This window comes from Pezoporus occidentalis, unplaced genomic scaffold (assembly GCF_034315485.1).
Source record: "Pezoporus occidentalis ecotype Australia unplaced genomic scaffold, CSIRO_AGI_Poc_V1 ctg115, whole genome shotgun sequence".
Taxonomy (NCBI): Eukaryota; Metazoa; Chordata; class Aves; order Psittaciformes; family Psittacidae; genus Pezoporus; species Pezoporus occidentalis.
This window is the reverse complement of record NW_026912940.1, coordinates 2,998,925-3,016,818: the sequence shown is the minus strand read 5'-3', so window position 1 is coordinate 3,016,818 and position 17,894 is coordinate 2,998,925. Positions and strand designations below refer to the sequence as shown.

General features: G+C 40.0%; 1 protein-coding gene across 3 annotated transcripts in view; it reads right to left on the bottom strand.

The window, feature by feature from the left end:
- Positions 1-5,012: 5,012 nt before the first annotated feature.
- Positions 5,013-17,894, bottom strand: part of KCNK10 (potassium two pore domain channel subfamily K member 10) — an 86,716-nt gene continuing 73,834 nt past the window's right edge. For all 3 annotated transcript variants that reach the window (XM_062638818.1, XM_062638822.1, XM_062638811.1), the window contains 3 exons: positions 10,764-10,950; positions 7,499-7,641; positions 5,013-5,659 (listed from right to left, as the gene is read on the bottom strand). In XM_062638818.1, coding sequence (XP_062494802.1) covers positions 5,036-5,659; positions 7,499-7,641; positions 10,764-10,950 — 954 coding nt within the window. In that variant the 3' untranslated portion in view covers positions 5,013-5,035. The remainder of the gene's footprint in view (positions 5,660-7,498; positions 7,642-10,763; positions 10,951-17,894) is intronic.

Genomic DNA, 17,894 nt, shown 5'->3' with positions numbered 1-17,894 from the left:
GGAAAAAAAAACATATGGTCCAGCTCAGCAATGGTATTGAGGAGAATGATTGCTACTGATAGTAAAGGAATTGGGGACTTTGGGAAGAATTAGGCAACCTAAAGGAAATTTCAGATCTGCATTGTTTTGCTGCTATATTTCAGGTAACTAGTTTCATACATTAATCTGCAAGCCTTTATTTGAGTTTCATGGATTTGTGTTGATTTGCTTTGTGTTATCACTGATGTTTAATTGCTAGGAAACTGTTTCTAAGGCTGGCCTTACCTGTATTTAGCACTGATATAATGCCATCCCAGTAAGTGTAAATGGCACTATAGAGATAAGTCAAAACAGCAGGTTTTTGCTCTAAAAAGCTTAGAAATAATAAACTAGCTCCACTTTACTGTGCTGATTTGATGGGGACAGATTTTGGCCTTAGATTAAACAAAACATAGTTCAGAACAAATAAATGTACAAGAAGGGCTGAAGCAGTTCCCAATCACGTTTCAAATTCATACCTATTTAGTAGAAGACTTCTTGTTCTATGTCAGTAGGCAGCATAACATAAAGCTTGGGTTTTGCCTGTTATTTATTTTTAGTGGATGATAGGAAAAGTGAGACCAGCAGACGTCATGCAACCTGACAACACAAATACACCCCTGAGAAAACCAAAGCTGGCAAACAAACACCCCATTTACAGCATAAACACAAACTCTCCAGGAAAATGCAGGGTTTTTAAGGACGGGGTTTTTAACACCCTGAACTCACAGACATATTTTATTGTAGGTTAGAAAATTTTGTAGAAAATCTCTGGCATAGCTCATTAATGGCTTTGGAAGAAGCAGACTTCTACTAGAGACATCATAAAGCCAGACAGCAGAAGCTCAGATGATTTATAATTTCATAGCAACGACCAAAATCAGATTTCATGAATACAAATCACTGGGGGGGGGGGTATTTCCTGTTATTTCTAATAACATTTATTAGAAATAATGTTCCCTATTAAAGGATAATGAAATTCAGAGACTGCCACATGGATGAAGATACAAATCTTTTCAAAACGACTCATGCAAAACCTGCATAAGTCCAGTGGTGGTTCAGGAGGATCCCCAAAGTAGCATGCCAGAATTCTCCTGCACAAGACAGAAGAAAGTGGGTCTGCAGAGCTGAAAACTGTAGGAAAAGAGAATCTGAATTGCCCTCTGTTTGTGAAGGCTGTGGCTACAGACATTCCATGTTTCCTTTGTCATTTCAGGTCCCAATTCCCATGTCAAGCCACGTTGTGCTCAAGGCAGAATCTGAGAGTTAAAGTCACTAGGTCACCCTTTTGTTTAGCTTTCTATATTCAGGCTGCTATGAAAGAGTGTAATTTAGAACCATCGGATGTGGTTCAGACTACCTTTTTCTAAAACTTTCAATAATGGTGGAGCAACCCCACTACACATAGCATCACAAGTTTTTATAAATGCCAAAGGATGAGAATTTCAGCCATAAAGACAATACGTGCTTGAACAGAGATTCTCTCTCAAGCTGTTGCATACAACTAAAACCAAGGGATGGCCTTTACAAGGGGAGAAGAAATTTAGGACATTAAAATGACATTTTAGTTGTCAGGCATTTCTGTTTAGCCCCCTTTGCAATACACCATTTGCACTTCCCATATTATAATAAAAAGTATGTGTATTGAGGTATTTAATAGGCAGTCATACAGAAGAATTTACTCCAGTAGCAGACTGGCAGCTTTCTTAGCAAGTTTCACAGACATAGAACAGGAAAGGAATGAAAGAGAGCATTTTGCTTTCATTTAAAAGGTCATCAAATGCTCTGTTCAGTATCTCTCTGAGAGTTTATTCAGCATTACCCTTTTTCCCTGAAACTATCATATCCCAAACCAGGCACTGCTGAAGACACAGCTGAGAAAATGTAGCTCTCACGTGGCATGGACAGGCAGAGACTGGAGTGAGGCACGCACATCATCAGATAGAATCTGGACAGAATCAGACTTAGAAAGTTTAGAGATAAAAATATGCTAAGCTTTCATTGTCCTATTCCAACAGAGCAAACAGTTTTGAAGTTGGCCACCAAACCTTGCCTTCTCACTTTGTCCACGTTGACCTGTTTTCCATGTTTTGCCCACTATCCAACTCCCTGCTCACACAAACAAGTCCTGCAAGACAGACTTTGCTTTCCCTGGCCCTAATCAGCAGAAATGCTCTGGCTGTAACTATGCCTTATATTTCACATACAGGAAATATCCTTAGAGCTGCCTGTGAATCTCTGCAGGACTTCTCCATTACAGGCAAGCATTTCTTGTGAGAAGAACTCAGTTGAGGAACAAATAACACCACATGCATGATGTTAGTTTTGGCATTTAGTAAGGAGAATTGTTAGCACAGTCTATGTGTATTGCATGCTTCTCAAGTCACATGAGATACTTCTGTGCACCTGATCCTTCATACGAGTACATCCAAGTATACTTCAACCATCCTGGTACTATAGAGTTAGCACAAGATGATTCACTGTATTTCTGGGAGGGACTTCAGATTTACTTACAGGGCACTAGGCTGAACTTCATCCCAGGCCTACCCAAAACCAGGAACAACAGGAGGGCTAAAGGACTCCGGTTCTTGAACAGACCTGCTAGTGTCAGCCTGTGGCTTGAGGAGGACAGAATCTGGAGGTAGGATCTGAGAATGGTCACAAGCTGCCATCTGCATCATTGTGAAGCCACAGGGCTGCATGGCACAATAATTTCCAGGACCCACAGCAGCTCTCAAGTCAGATGAAACCTTCCCTGGGACTGGGCTTACTGCCCTGCCTCAAGTAAACTAAAGCCAGAGTACAGCACATCACCTTAAGAGATTCATTGGTGAACTAAGCAGAATTCAATTTCTGTTGGATTTTATTGAGTTAAATCAATCCCAAATGACCTGAGATTTTTTAGACCTTGTTTTTTCATCCTTAATTTTTGACAGATAATGAAATTAGAAAGATGATATTTCAAGGGAAGTGAACCAGCAGACAGAACATACTAAGAACTTCTTTCTCCCACTGCACTAGTAGAATTTGGCTCACTTCTATGAATAGTTAAAAATCAGTTAGATTTGCAAGTATGTATACTCAAAATTTGCATTTGCATGGCAGCCATGCTTCTCTTCATAGCCATGGCAAACACGTATTCTGGTGACTAGTTAGATTTTGAGTTGGCTCATTGTGCACAAAATCTCAGACACTACCACAGAAAATGAAGCATGCATTTTTGTGTACATAGACATGGGCAGGCGATTCCAAAAGTCCATGTCTGTATAACCTAAAGTGCCTGTATGTTTGACTAGCTTGTAAGGATTGGTTTGTCTCTGACATCTGCATCCATGTTTACTTTATTTTTAAGCCTACAATTTGAATTGCAGGAATAGTTAGGATTTTGTGAAGGCGCAGGGAGAGCATCATTGGTACAAACGTGTATCTCATCTCCAGCATGCAAAGTCTTCTATCTGCAATGGTAAACATAGTAGCCGACAGGCTGAGGCTACTGAGGTGTGTTTTGCAATTCCCATTAATTACTTTGCAGCCTTTTCTTTGAGTATTCACTGTGAAGTCTAGGGACATTTGCATTTCTTATATCCATCAGTCCAGGTTTTTTTTAAATTCCCACAGTTTGGTTACATTTCACTTTAGTCTAGAAATGCAGGGAGTGCATGTTTAAATTTTATCAAGAAAAGAGATAGTAAATGTCAAACAAAGATAGTACCTGAAAGGAAATAAAACAATTCAAAATACTTGTTTAAAAAGTTACAAAATATGACAGCATTAATGGCACTTAAAGCTATGAGCACTTAAAAGATTACCACCGTATTTTTCTCAACTTCATTTCCTAAATTTCTTTTTTCTTTTTCCCTTTTTTATTTTCTGAGATTGTGACTCAGCTTATGTCTAAATCCAAACCCAGCAAAAGGGGCAGAGAGCCCTGAGATTCTATAGTTGCCCTGGCCCTCATGTGGATAACGTATATGCTTGATGTCTATTTTTAAAAATTCAGAATCAGCTACAGAGAACAGCAGTTTGCTGACATGCAAAAGCTAGAGCTTTCCTTCTGCCTTCATAGTCTTACAGCATTAAAATTGAATATTTTTTTTTTCAGTGGTAGAAAGTATGAATGAGAAATTCTTTTAAAAAAAGAACCACTGTTTTTTACACCTAGCCAAATATCATTAATGTTTCTCTTCTTTTAAGCAACGTAGCACAAGATGTTGCACTTTCTTCATATGAAATTTCCTGCTGTGACATTACATTGAGTATTTCTTACATGAGAAAAAAAAAATCCATTTGTTTCCTTTCCTTTCCTGTTTTGTTTTTTTTTTTTTGTCACTGGTTATGAGAAATACCCGCAGAGTTGTTTGGGGTTTTTTGTTTGTTTGTTGTTAATGAAAAGAGCAATCCGACCCTTAAATGTGTCTGTGTTGTTTTTTCAAACCAGCACCAAGCTGGTGCTGTGTCCATGGACATTCTTTTGGAGGTTAGAAAGATAATGCATCTGTTTCAAAAATGGAAAAAAAAAAGTAAATCTAGAAATCTAGCTTGGATCACGTGCCAAAATGTAAACTAAGCCTTACTGAGAGTTTCTAGTTCACTCCGATCATTTCTCCTCTTTTCAATCACCAGGGGAAGGTTTTATGGATGCATACTCCATTAGAAAGATACACTTTTTCATCCCTTTGAAAGGCTCTTCTTACGTAGCTGCCCTTTGTCTAATAGTAGACCATGGCAGGAGCACTCTGGTGATATTACCATGGTTCTATCCCTTCATTTGTGTCTTACCCTGGTAATTTTATACAGGCTGAAATTTCCATGTGCGTAGCTTTCTGTTGCCATTCTGCAGTGCTGTGTTCCTGATTTGTTTTGGCAGAGCAAGCTTGAGTCTTTATGGCACAGTGAAATATTCTTTGATGCTATATAATTCAGACTGAACAAGGAGTTTGTATAAGGCACGTGTCTCAATATATATATGTATATAAAACCACTAACATTGTTAATTCAAGTCAAGCATCTTTTACATTTAATTTCTGTCTTCAAGTAACACTTTGTTTTCGTGTTCCCTTTCTTTGGTTTCATTGGGGATCACTCCATTCTCCAGGTCTGAGTGCTGCTGGATGCAGTTGGTCAGGACTGCAGTGCTAGAAGAGTTCTCAGAATTACACATCTTCTCTGTCTCCTCTTCCTTTTTTTCTTCATCCAAGGAGTAGTTTCGGAAGGTCTCATAAATTTTATGCACATCCTCAGGGATGGTCTTTTTGAGGTCTTTGTTTTTCCTTTTGCTCATTTTAGCAGATGATCCAAACTTGTTAATGATGTTGTCCTCAGATGCTCCCTGCCCGTGCTTGTTGAGCTGATCTGACCCTTTAAGGCGCAGGTTGTTAGGTCTGTTATTGATGCTTTCCTGAGATGAGGCTTTGAAGCGCCCTGCTTCCAAGGCAGTAAAGACAGAGCGCTTCTCTGGAGAGAGCATGTCTAAAGAGTGGGCTCGCTGGTCCAGGCCCAGGCGCCTGCGCTCCATGCTCCGAATGGTGGCTGCCCGCTGAAGTTTGTCATGGATCTCCACACTCAGCCGCCTCCGTGTCTCTCTGAACTCAGCCGTCATGTTTGCTTTCCACTCCGCTGCGTGGGCTTTTATTTCTCCAACCTTTATAACAACAAGAGACAGAAATGAATAAAAAAAAGAAAAAAAAACCCAAACCAAACCAAAAAAAAAAAAAAAAGAAAGAAACACAACCAAAACCAGGGCTACAGCCTTTCCTATACAATAGCAGTGCAAGCACTTTCTTCTCTGGCATGAAATCAGAGACCAGTCCCACCTCCAGTGCATCCATCTGGACCCAAACTTCAGGATCAAAGTGGTTATACTGGGCAAGCTGTAAATGTACCAACTCATTACTGGGTAATGTCTTATGTGGCATAAACCTGTCTGCCTGTTTCACGTTTTGCCACCTCACACATTTTATAGCAGTTATGTGATGGGGGGTGTTCACACTAATAATCCCCTCTTGGTTAAGAAGAAAATTCCTGACTTATAATGTCAGTGGAGATGGCTGGGACTAGGGAAAATTAATCACATACAGAGATATACCAAATGTGCTTCAGAACAGCGCAACAACCAGGATAGCAATGCAGTAATGTATTTTCCCATATTGCTCATGGATGGAGCTGTTCAATCCCACTAAAGGTTCTGTTCAGTGCCAATTAATGTTGGAAATACCTGTTAGATAATTGTAAGTGGACTGCTGACTGATCCAGTCTACAGTCTTAAAAGGAGGTTTCAATCGCATAACTATCCAAATACCACCCTCTCAAGCCAGCTGGAGGAGTTTTCAAAACATATTCTGTGTGGGCACCATAAGCACATCCTCAAATATCTCACTGCTTTGATCTGTTTTACTCCTTTGCATGTAATAGCGTAAGAATAAAGCTAAGAACAAAGAACCTCCATGGCTACTGAATTGAGTAACTCGGGTTCTGCACTCAGTGATCCCCAAAGAGGTCATCTTTGATTCCTCAGGCCAGATGACCAAGTATCCATTTAGCACTTCATTACTGATGGCAGCAAGCATGTCACATCCACCATGAGATACCAGATTCACACCTCTAGGTGCCTGCTGATGCTCAACCTGACAGCCAAAATTTCTGTTAAGCCCCCTTTTATCAATGGAGATGCAAAGAGGAGGCACTGGGCCTCAGGTCGCACAGATGACTTCATAAGAAAATAACCAGCACTACCCCTCTGCCAAACTTTGTCTATGCCTGTTCTTTGGTTAACCCTGCCAGGTTAGTTTTGCTGGTAGTGCAGGAGGTGATTGCCTTAAAAACTGAAATTCTATTAACATCCTCCCCAACAGTCTTCAGCTCAGGAGTCATGCAATTGCTTACTATTTTCCAACCTTGTCTTTGTATCATGGAAGACATGCTCTGAGTTAATTTAATCATGTTCTCCCCAATGCTGACTACTCAGTTTCTTCAATTTTAAATAGTACAGTACTCAGTAAGGGGCCTGAATCTAAACCTTTATTCAGAACCGTATTCCCTGGCATAAGGAAAAGTAGAAAAATTCAATATAAATCACTGTTTTGAAGGCAGATTCTTGTTTCTTAATGAAGAGAGACAATTAATGTCTTCAAAACCCACGCATCTCCAATTTTTAAGGGGAGAGCATTAACATTCTTAGCACAATTTTGTAGCTAGTTTCAGAGTGAAGACTGGCCTTTCTTATTTGATAATTGCAATCCTACTGATGTGTTCTGTGTATTTGGTAGTACTGATAGAGGTGGAAGAACCTAGGTTGCTTCTGTTGCTTCTTTTCCTCCCTAAAGATCAGAGCGAACTGGATACCAAAGGCAGCCAGTGAAGTAAACCATGGGGAACATTGAGCACTGGTCATGCAGAGAGGCATCCTTCTTTAGGACAAGCAGGAATCAAGCACTTAAAGCTCTCATAAAATGAAAAATCACTGAAAAATGACTGGTCATACCTCTTCTTTTGTCTTCTTGGACAGGACTCTTAGCCAGTCTCCAATCATACTCAGGACAGCAGCAAAATAGGCAAGGCCAACAAGGATCCAAAACCACACTAAGGGTTTATACCACTCCCGGTAATGGATGTTAGAATTTCCTCCTGAAATAAGCATATACTTATGCTTAGGAATCATGAGATGCCAAAATTATGACAAAATAACTGCAATTCTGAGAAATGCCTGGAAGTATTTCTTGACTCTTGCCAACACCACTGTAGTTCTAATAATAGCCAAGAGGCCTGTCAGATGGGAGGAACACAGTCTGTTCTCAATTTAAGACTTGTCAAAATTATCTATTGTTCTGCTGCTATGAGACTTGCCAGAGCACCTAGTAACCACTTTTCTTCGATTATGCATATTCTAAAGCAAGTCTGAAATTCCTACTTTGATAGTACCTGCAACAGCATGAACACATTCTCAAGAAAAAAGTTTAATACAGCTAGCCTTCCTTATTCTAAACTGCCTGCAGCCTGGTAGCTGAGAAACTTTACAGTTCAGCTCCCTCAGGTTATAGTTCCATATTTTATAGGTTTAGCCTCAGGACTGAGAGACCTATATGCAGGAGAAAGAAAAGTATCTTCCTCTCCAAATCAGGATGCCTGACAGAAAGCCAACTGTCCATCAGCCCTGAGAATAAGGATATACTGTCTGCTTGGGTATCAGTTATAGGGTTGTATTCTCTGAGCAGTGACTTGAGAGGAGATACAGATCAAATGAAGCAACAAATACCCTATACGGTCTTCATGCAAGTCTTGAGATGAGGTGACATATCGAAAGAACTACGAAGGGCCTCAAATAAATGCAGTAGCAGCCACACTGCTGCCTACCACAGAGCAGAGTAAGCTTTTTCAAAAGAAAGCAAATACAACCTCACATTTGAGACTCCCAGCTCTATCACAGTGCTATGCACAGTGCAAGAATGAGAGCCAGTGAGAAGCAGGCACAGCCCTGAGCTGAAGTGAACAAGCGACAGAGTCTGCTCAGGCCCATGAGCACAGCCTCATCCTTCAGTGCAGGAGAACAAACACCACCTTGGTGGTACCTGTGTAAAATCTCTGCCTGAAGAGCAAGTCTACCAGGGGACTCAGGAAGAAGATTGTGTATTTCCTGGACTCCAGCCTTGATTAGACAAGAGCTAGACATCAGAGTGATTCTAGGATTTCCCCTCCATCAGCAGACAACACAGTTCAGCATTTACCCCAGAGCTTTTTGCAGTCTGAGACATTCCCAACTCTGTAATTTTATCCAGACTCAGTATGAGTGTACATACGGTGTTTGAACATCCCCATGGAAAGTCAGACATCTAAGAATTAGCAGGGTCCCAAATACTGGGTTTGATGATAATCTCTTCCCATAGACTTCATGAATCATTTTCTTTTTCCCAGTCTTTAAGAGTGTGAAACAATGGGAGGTGGGAGCTGCTGTTGCTACAGTACAAGGAGGCTCTTCTGATCATATGTGTCCCTGAGGAAGCCTGCTATGAAACAGATTGTCTAGGTCTATCTTACAGAGTAATCAGGCAGCTGAGAAAGTATGACACCACTTTTTTTCAGCCTATCAGATATTCTGTCTTTTTTTCAGGCTCCATCCACAATTTTATCTCCATCAGTAGTACAAAAACCTTCCAGTCTGCCAAGAGCTGGAACATATTCTAGGTGGAATAAATCAGTATAGCTCCATTGATGCTGTTTTGCCCAATACAATGTAATATTTTTTTATTTGATGTTGAAGAGACAGAGATACTGAGAGACTAAAGTGACAGAAAATAAAAGTGACAGAAAATCTGTCCCAAAACCAGCAATAAAACCCAAATCTCCTGGTGATCACCTGCCTTAAACTCTTATCATGAGATTGCCTCTGAAGTTTTTTTATTCAGGATCATCTATTTGATTTTTGAAAAATCCTGGTTGTTAGTAGCCACCCAGCTGCGAATCATATTCTCCTAATCTTGCTGGATATAAGCATTTAATGTTCAGAGTTCGGTTGTTGTTTTATTTTTACTATTCTATTATTAAAAAAAAAACACACCAATACTGAAGTGTGATATGCTTCAGAAAAAAATTGTGAATTTTTTTTATTTCACACTGTGGTACCACAAAGACAGAGCTTCACCACAAAGTGAGCTTCTCTTCACATTTAAGAGGTTAAAATGGACCGAGCTCAATCATTTCTGCATCTGAATGCTTGTAAAACACCTCTTTTTCATATCTGGGGCCTTCTTTGTTCAGTGCCTTTTTTTTCCTCACTAATTCATGTCTTCTATACCACTATGTCATAAGAAAGGATTAGAGTCTTCTCTACAAAACGACTTGTCTGCAGCTGTTCAGCAAAGAAAACTACATATCCCTGTAGTTTCATTTGATGTTTTTAACCCATTTGTATTTCACTGATAGGATGTAACAAAACAGTAGTGTAATATGGCTATAACACGGGGATCTTAATGCCTTTAATTAGGACCACTAACAACAGGAATGAAGAGTAGAGGTCATGCAGTAATGGGGAAAAAAAAAAAATCCACTTATTTAACCAACTTGTTGTTAGCAAAGCAGTTGTATGGGGGGAAAAAAAATCTCAGCTTTCCAGCCAACAATCTTGACTCCCTCTTTGGAAACTGATAAGCATGGGTATTTATAGTTCCTGCCATCACTGTATTAATCTTTGAGAGTATCCTCCTAGCACTGAGATGCATATCCCATCAGTCCTTCTCTTCCTACATGAGTCTTCCTTAACAAGGCAACTGCAATGTCAGACTTTCTGCCAAGGTTAGAGATTGTAGTTTCTGAAAAGCTGCAGCTCCTGTAGTAGCAGCCACTACTGTGTTCAATAAGATTTCGCCAGCCCTATGGCTCAGCCCTACTTTGTAACAGCTTCATCCATTCATCATTTTGGCTACTTGCTTCTGCAGTCAGGCTCAGATTGAGCCCTAATGGACTAATACAAATCTTGAATCCAACGGGAGAGTAATTTGACTTGTGCATAATTCATTGCCCCATAAAGGATAATCAGGGCTTCCCATGCTCCCATTATCTACACTGATGAAAGCTTGTAATCTGCAGATGCCAAAACACCTGGATCTTAAATCAACCTGGTGTCCTATTGCACAGTAACCCCAACAGAAACACCTGGAATATAATACATTACGAAAAGCCTCCTCTCTACACCAGAAAACCAATTCTAAGAACCAATGCTCCCATGCACAGTGGCTAGGATGGAAGCTGCTCACCTGCTACAAAGTCACCGAAGCCAACAGTAGTCAGAGTGACAACCACAAAGTAGGTGGACTCCAAGGCTGTCCATCCCTCGATGTGTTTGAAGATAACTGCAGGAATGGTCACAAAGACAACGCAGCCTGCCAGGATGAAGACAATGGTAGAGATCACCCGGATCTTTGTTTGACTCACTTGCTTTTTCTAGAAACAGGAAATAAAAAAAGAAATAAAAAAAAAAAAGGAAAAAACTATATTTTTGAGTGGATTTCTGGATCAGTCACATACCTTGTAAACAGCAGAGTGATTGTGCTGGTGTCATCTGGTATACCTCTTTCTGCCTTCTTTGAGCTTATTAGATGGAATACAACCTTCCCTTCCCTTTAGTGAGAGCCCTGCCTGGGTAATTGTGAACCTCTACCTCTGGTGCCAGAAAATTATGCTTCCCATTATCCATGCACTAGGCAGTTACTAACTGCTAAGAAACAAAGGCTGGAAGAACAGCCCTGAGCTCCAGAAAGGCTCCAGTACACTCCAGCTTCAATGTGTAAGAAAAAAATGCACATTCATATATCCATATCACATATCCATACATATCCATACACCTACGCTGCTCACCAACATCAAGCATTCAACAAGCATGACCAAGACTAAAATGAAAATAAACCCTTTCTTTCCTGTAAAAAAAGACAGAATTGAATGTTAAAAGTATCAATAATTCATGGGTTGGTTTTCCACGCTCAGAATTTCATTCACAAACAATTAAAGTTAAAAATAGATAGCTGTATTATCAGTTTACTTCCGAAATCAAGGATTTATGTCAAATACCAAACAACCTGAGACAAAATTACCTACATAAATCCACACTGGAAAGCTCTTGATCAAAGAATATGTGGGTTACTGGCTGCTGTAAACAGAATACAAATATAGGCAGTGTAATTGCAACATGTTACGCTCCTAGATCATATAGACTCTCAATTTATTTAATATAAACTTAGATTTGTTTCCAGTAATATTGGTGCAAGCCTGGATTAATACAATTGACTCTGGCATATTTATTGCAGATATTCTCTGCTGTAAATAAACTCAAAATTCGATATGTTCACAAGAAACCTGGAACTTACTAGATATCTTACTGTGGATTAATTACAGTTGCAGTGTTAATTCTGTATTTATCCTGGAAAAGGAATGCGGGTGTCACAGGAAGTCGCATACTTTCAAATTAGTTTTCCAAATCAAGCATCTTCTTTAACCCAGAAATGTGATCTATTTTCAGATTAGAACATCGCCAAGACAGGAAATAAGGTCTCAGAAGATATCTTTGTAATATACAGAAGGGATATTGCCTGAGCTGGTTAATATCTAACCAGCACGTGAACAGTACTAATGCTTCCACTAAAGCACAAGCATTTCTTTTAGAGTGTAACATCAGACTCTCATGAGGTGCTCATCTGATCTGGGAAGCTCTGCATTTAGAACCCAGGTAGCCATGTTTCATAGATATTTTTAGTTCCAAAACTGAGATGATCCCTACACTTTTTTTTTTCTTTTTGTTTGTGCGCATTGCACATTGTTTTCTGCATCTGGCTGAGCAGAAATATTTAAATAGGATTAGCAATATGATGCCAAAAATAAGGTTAATCCAATAAAAAATATGGAAAAAACTGCCACTGGAGTTCCAAGACGAAAAACAACATGAGAATACAAAACCTGCCTTGACTTGTTATTGCCTTTTTTTCTGGAGTCATTTTGAACAATTTCCTAAATTCCTAAAGGATGATTTAGCTTCCTTAAGAGATAAGGATGCATGTTCATAATAGCAGGATTTCAGACACACTGTATGTGGTGAACGGAAAACAACTGATCCCATGCATGTTACATGGTGTCTTATACCAACATAATCACTTTTAGTCATGGAGGACCAGGATTTAACCAAGCTGTTGTTTACTTATTAGTGTGGCCACCATGACTTGTTGAATTCTACTAAACGCTCCAGTTTCCTGATACATAAAAATGAAATGGCAGACACCTTGCTCCACTTGAGGTTAGGAGGCATATGCAGTGCTGTATAGTACCAGAAGTCCTCAGACAAAAAGTATTTTGGAGCTGCCAAGCACTACAAGGAAAGCAAAGTTATGCAGAGTAATCCTTCCTCCAGTCCCAAACCGTAACATTAAAATTCTATGTGTCAGGATTGTCTTTCTCATGGTAGAAACAGGAGTGGACAAAATGGCCTGTAAATCAGTACCAAATGTACTGCAACACCGGTAAGCAGCTGAGCAACTCCAGCCAGGCTAACACATCCTCTGAGCCCATTTTGTGGCAGAATACAGAGTTTTCTAGACGTGTCAAAATGAGACAGTAAAAGAGGCCCTTCTCCAAGAAAAGTAGTTCATCTCATAGCAGTTTCAGTAAAATGAAAACACTTTAAAAATAGATGTTTTCTATTGCCTGTTTTTTCCCTTCTAGTTCTGTTTTACTAACAAGTTTTCTTGGCACTGAAGAAGCAGATAATTTGTAAGATATTAATCAAATATAAATAGATGAGTGCCTGCTAACAACAGAGACTTCAATTTAAACCACCTAGAGCTAATCTGGAAAAGACTAAAGGAGGAATCAAAGAAGAAATAACAGTTTTCTCTTATATATTCACTTATGGGGAGGGGTCATTTCCATTTACTAATGAAGGTGCTGATTTTTAGCATTTAGCTACCTTGAAAGTAGGTAAACAGGCAGTACCGCTGACATAGAATCATAGAATGGCTAGAGTTGGAAAAGACCTTAAGATCATCTAGTTCCAACCCCCTGCCATGGGCAGGGACACCTCACACTAAACCATGTCACCTAAGGCTCTGTCCAGCCTGACCTTGAACCTTGAACACTGCCCGGCATGAAGCATTTACCACTTCTTGGGCAACCTGTTCCAGTGCCTCACAACCCTCAGAGTAAGGAGCTTCTTCCTTATATCTAACCTGAACTTCCCCTGTTTAAGTTTAAACCCACTACCCCTTGTCTTATTGCTACAGTCCCTGATGGAGAGTCCCTCTCTGGCATCCTTGTAGGCCCTGTCCAGATTTTGGAAGGCTGCTATGAGGTCTCCATGCAGCCTTCTCTTCTCCAGGCTGAACAGCCCCGATTTTGCAGCCTGCCTTCATATGGGAGGTGCTCCAGCCCTCTGATCATGCTGATCTCTGAGCAACACCACTCATTACCAGTCTCCAGTTGGACATTGAGTGATTTGACCACAACTCTCTGTGTAGCTATCCAGACAATTCCTTATCCACCAAGTGGTCCATTCATCAGATTTGTGTCTCTCCAGTTTAAAGACAAGGATGTTGTGCGGGACAGTGCTGAACGCTTTGCACAAGTCCAGGGAGATGACGTCAACTGCTTTGCCCCTATCCATCAGTTCTGTAGCCCCATCATAGAAGGCCTCCAAATTGGTCAGGCAGGATTTCCCCTTAGTGAAGCCACGCTGGCTGTCACCAAGCACCTTGTTGTTTGTCATGTGCCTTAGCATGCCTTCCAGGAGAATCTGCTCCAAGATTTTGCCAGGCACAGAGGTGAGACTGACTGGTCTGTAGTCCCCCAGGTCATCCATTTTCCCCTTCTTGAATATGGGATCTATATTTCCCTTTTTCCAGTTGTCAGGAACTTCACCTGACTGCCATGATTTTTCAACTGTGATAGACAGTGCCTTAGCAACTTCATTTCCCAGCTCCCTCAGGACACACAAATGGATTTCATCAGGTCCCATGGACTTGTGCACATTCAGGTTCCTAAGATGATCTCAAACCTGATCCTCACCTACAGAGGGCCTAAGGTCTTCATTCTTCCAGTGTCTGCATTTGTCTTCCAAGACTTGAGCAGCATCATCTTGCTCATATTCATTTAAACAACCTACTGTCAACCAGCTCTAGTGCCAAGAGGGGTGAGCATAGATATTATCATGAAAGTACCCTTATCAGTAGAATTCTGTTCTTATGCATCTTTTCCAGCAAGAATTGTGACTTCTTTTTTTCCTTATTTTCTATTACATACATGGGGGTCTTATCAGGTTTGATCTTATCCAATAATTTCAAGAATAAAAGAATTTTTTTTTTCCCATCTTCTCTCTGGTCCTAAAGATCAAAGCAGATAACTGGATTCATTTACGTCTCCTGTCCTTTTCATGTGAATTAACCTGGGCACAACTTTTCTAACCTGGCTGTTGACAAAAAAAAAGGACCAAACAAGGTTATAAATTTCCCAAGCTGAGACCACAGGGATATAGCATATTCCTTCAAAAAAGGAGTAGGAGACACTAAGTATAGGAACAAAGGATGCTAGTAATTTATCAGACTAGACTATATTCTAAATATATGGAACATACATATTTCCATGAACAGCTTATTTCAAACATGCTTATTCCAAGATTTTGTAGTGTCACCTCCCATTTCACAATACTACTCAACCAAAAATAGCACTGGAACATTTGCTGTTTCACAGTGAGCTCAGATGGTTCCTCCATCTTCCAAGCATTTTCTTCTCTGAATTGCTGACAAATATCCCCAAGACTCCAAGCAAGTTGTTTATCTTTTTGGCTAGATAACCAAAGTCATATTTTTAGTGCTAGTATAATGTGCCTGCATGGAACATGCTGTCATCATCTGTCGCACAAGGCTTTGCATTTTGGAGCATTCTGCCAAAGAAAACACATTTCTTTAACATTTCTTTTGTCCCCTTCACCTGCTCTTAACTTTTATGCCCTTTTCTATGCTGCCAACAATTTTTGGAACAGATTGTCTCTGCCCATGCACTAATTAAACAGCTTGTTAAATCACTTTCTCTAGATCAAAATACTAAAACAAGAGGAAAGCCAGTCTTTGCACTCGAAACGTAAAGCAGAATACCACATATATCAGTTCTATTATTCTATCTTTTTTCTCAGCCACAAAAGTGAGGTATGTCCTTAGTCAAAACATTTATGCCAGGCTAGCATAGGCAGTGCAGGTAGTCATACGCTCACACTGCTTGCCTTTCAGCTCAGTCAAATGCAAGCCAGCCCTGGACCAGAGCCTGGCACATACCTCAGCAGGGTGTGAAGCCAATCTCAACAGGCTGTACAGAACGACCGGCACAGCACTGGCTCCTTGATGATCAGCGCTATGGTTGAACCAACCTCAGTGCTGCCTATAACTGTCACTGTGGATTTCCTTCCTGCTTGCATTACTTCAACTCCCTTCTGAGTTACACCAGTATTCCCTTCTTCCAGGGAGTGCAAGAATGGGTTAATAACAGTCATTCTACATCACTTCCCTGTACCTGAATGGATAATCCTGGTTTTGGTCATTGTTGAGTCAATACTTTCATTCATCAGTGCAATTCAAGGGAAAAAAAATGCAGTTATGCTGGTGCAAAGAAAAGTGCCATTCAGCAGCAAACATAGATTTATGAGCATCTGCTCAGCATCTAATTAAAAAATGCACTGAAACAGAGAAAGACAATTAGTGTAGCTAGATCAATGAGTGATCTAGTTATCTATTGCATGACATGGCCACTTCAAAAGACCTAGCAAGAAAAGGAAAATTTTACTTCATGTTAGAAATATCTCTTCTTAGCAGGGAGGAGAAATTAAATATCTTTTTTTTACCTCTGTTTGGGCTTTTATTTTTTTTTGTTGTTATTTGTTTTGTTTTCGTCCTCTACAGTGGAATAAAGCATCAGGATTCCTTCAGAACATTGTCCCAGTGATAATGTATGTAACACCAGCATTTGTAAAGTTAAAGTGGGTAGTTTGTTGGACTAGATATTGAAAGGTTAAAGAGTGACCTTTTGATAAAGGGAGTAGATCTTTAGACTGGACTTCTTATATCTGTTTCTGGACTGTAGTTTTCAGTTTTTGCTTAGTTTCAAATAACCAACTGAGCAGCCTTCACTTGCCCTTCTCAGGTATAATAGCATATATCATCCTCTGCAAGAAATTCTTGCAGAAGCCTCTAAGGTATATTTTGTATTTTCCATGAGATTTCTTATTAACACTATAAAGACTGCAATATTTCTGTCTTTCTAAAAAAAAAAACCACTATTTGTGACTAGCCAAGTAACAAAACGGCGTTCTCTCAGGTAACTGGCCCACAGGGAGTGAATTTTACTCTAGGTGGGATAAAGATCCCAGAAGAGTGGAAAGATAGTAAAAGGAGGAAGTCAGAGCAGCAGCTCCATGCAGAAATAAGGAAAGAGTGGAAAATGCCTCACCCCTAGTAGTGTCCCTCCACACCACAATTCTCCCCCTGCTCCTCCGAGCCATCTCCAACATTTTGTAGGAGCTGCCGCTGCTTACCTGCAAAGGTAAAAAAGGAAGGCAGGGAGCACCTTCAAATGGAAAGGTCTAGCATAGGGTGAAGGGTGTATCAAATACTTTGTCCCATGGCTCAAAACAGTTTTTATTGCCACAATGACGTACATATGTGCCAATGAAAAATATAAATATTTGAATCACAATAGAGGGGTTAATAGGACAGCTTAACAATCCTGAAAGGTAACATAACTCTAAATTTGCCACCTCCATCCCACCTGTTCATAACTTTGAAGTAGCCTCCTTCAGTGAAAACAGCACAGTCCTTATGCCTGGAATGAGGCACCATGTACAGGTACCCTCATGAAATAATTTCCATCTATTTCAAGATCCATCATACCCTCTCATTCACTCTCTGATGGTTCCCTAAAGGTTGCCTAAAAGAGTTTTGAAGGATGTTTTGAAGAACACTAACTAGAATGGCTTTATGTATTTATTGAGAGAGATAAGGGATCAACAATCACTGTATTAGGAATGATTCTGTGTTGCAGTTGCATTTCTGTATTGCTTTTCATTTACTACCTGTACTGCAAACATAAACAATCTTGAGGTTAGGATTCTTTAGGATACAAATCAGGTTTTCAGAAATGACAACACCTGCATCAAAACCTTGGCACACAGGATTTGGTATTTCAGCACTGTACTGTGAGAAACAGAGAAGTTTCCACAGCAGTATGACCAAAACTTTAGGCAGGGTAAAAACAAGAGGAGAATATTCACTATTAGTGCTTAGGTAAGGGTTTAAATTTCAGGATGATGATTGAAAAGTTTATGTGTTCTTTGGCATTTATCAGCAGCTTCCACCAAAGCA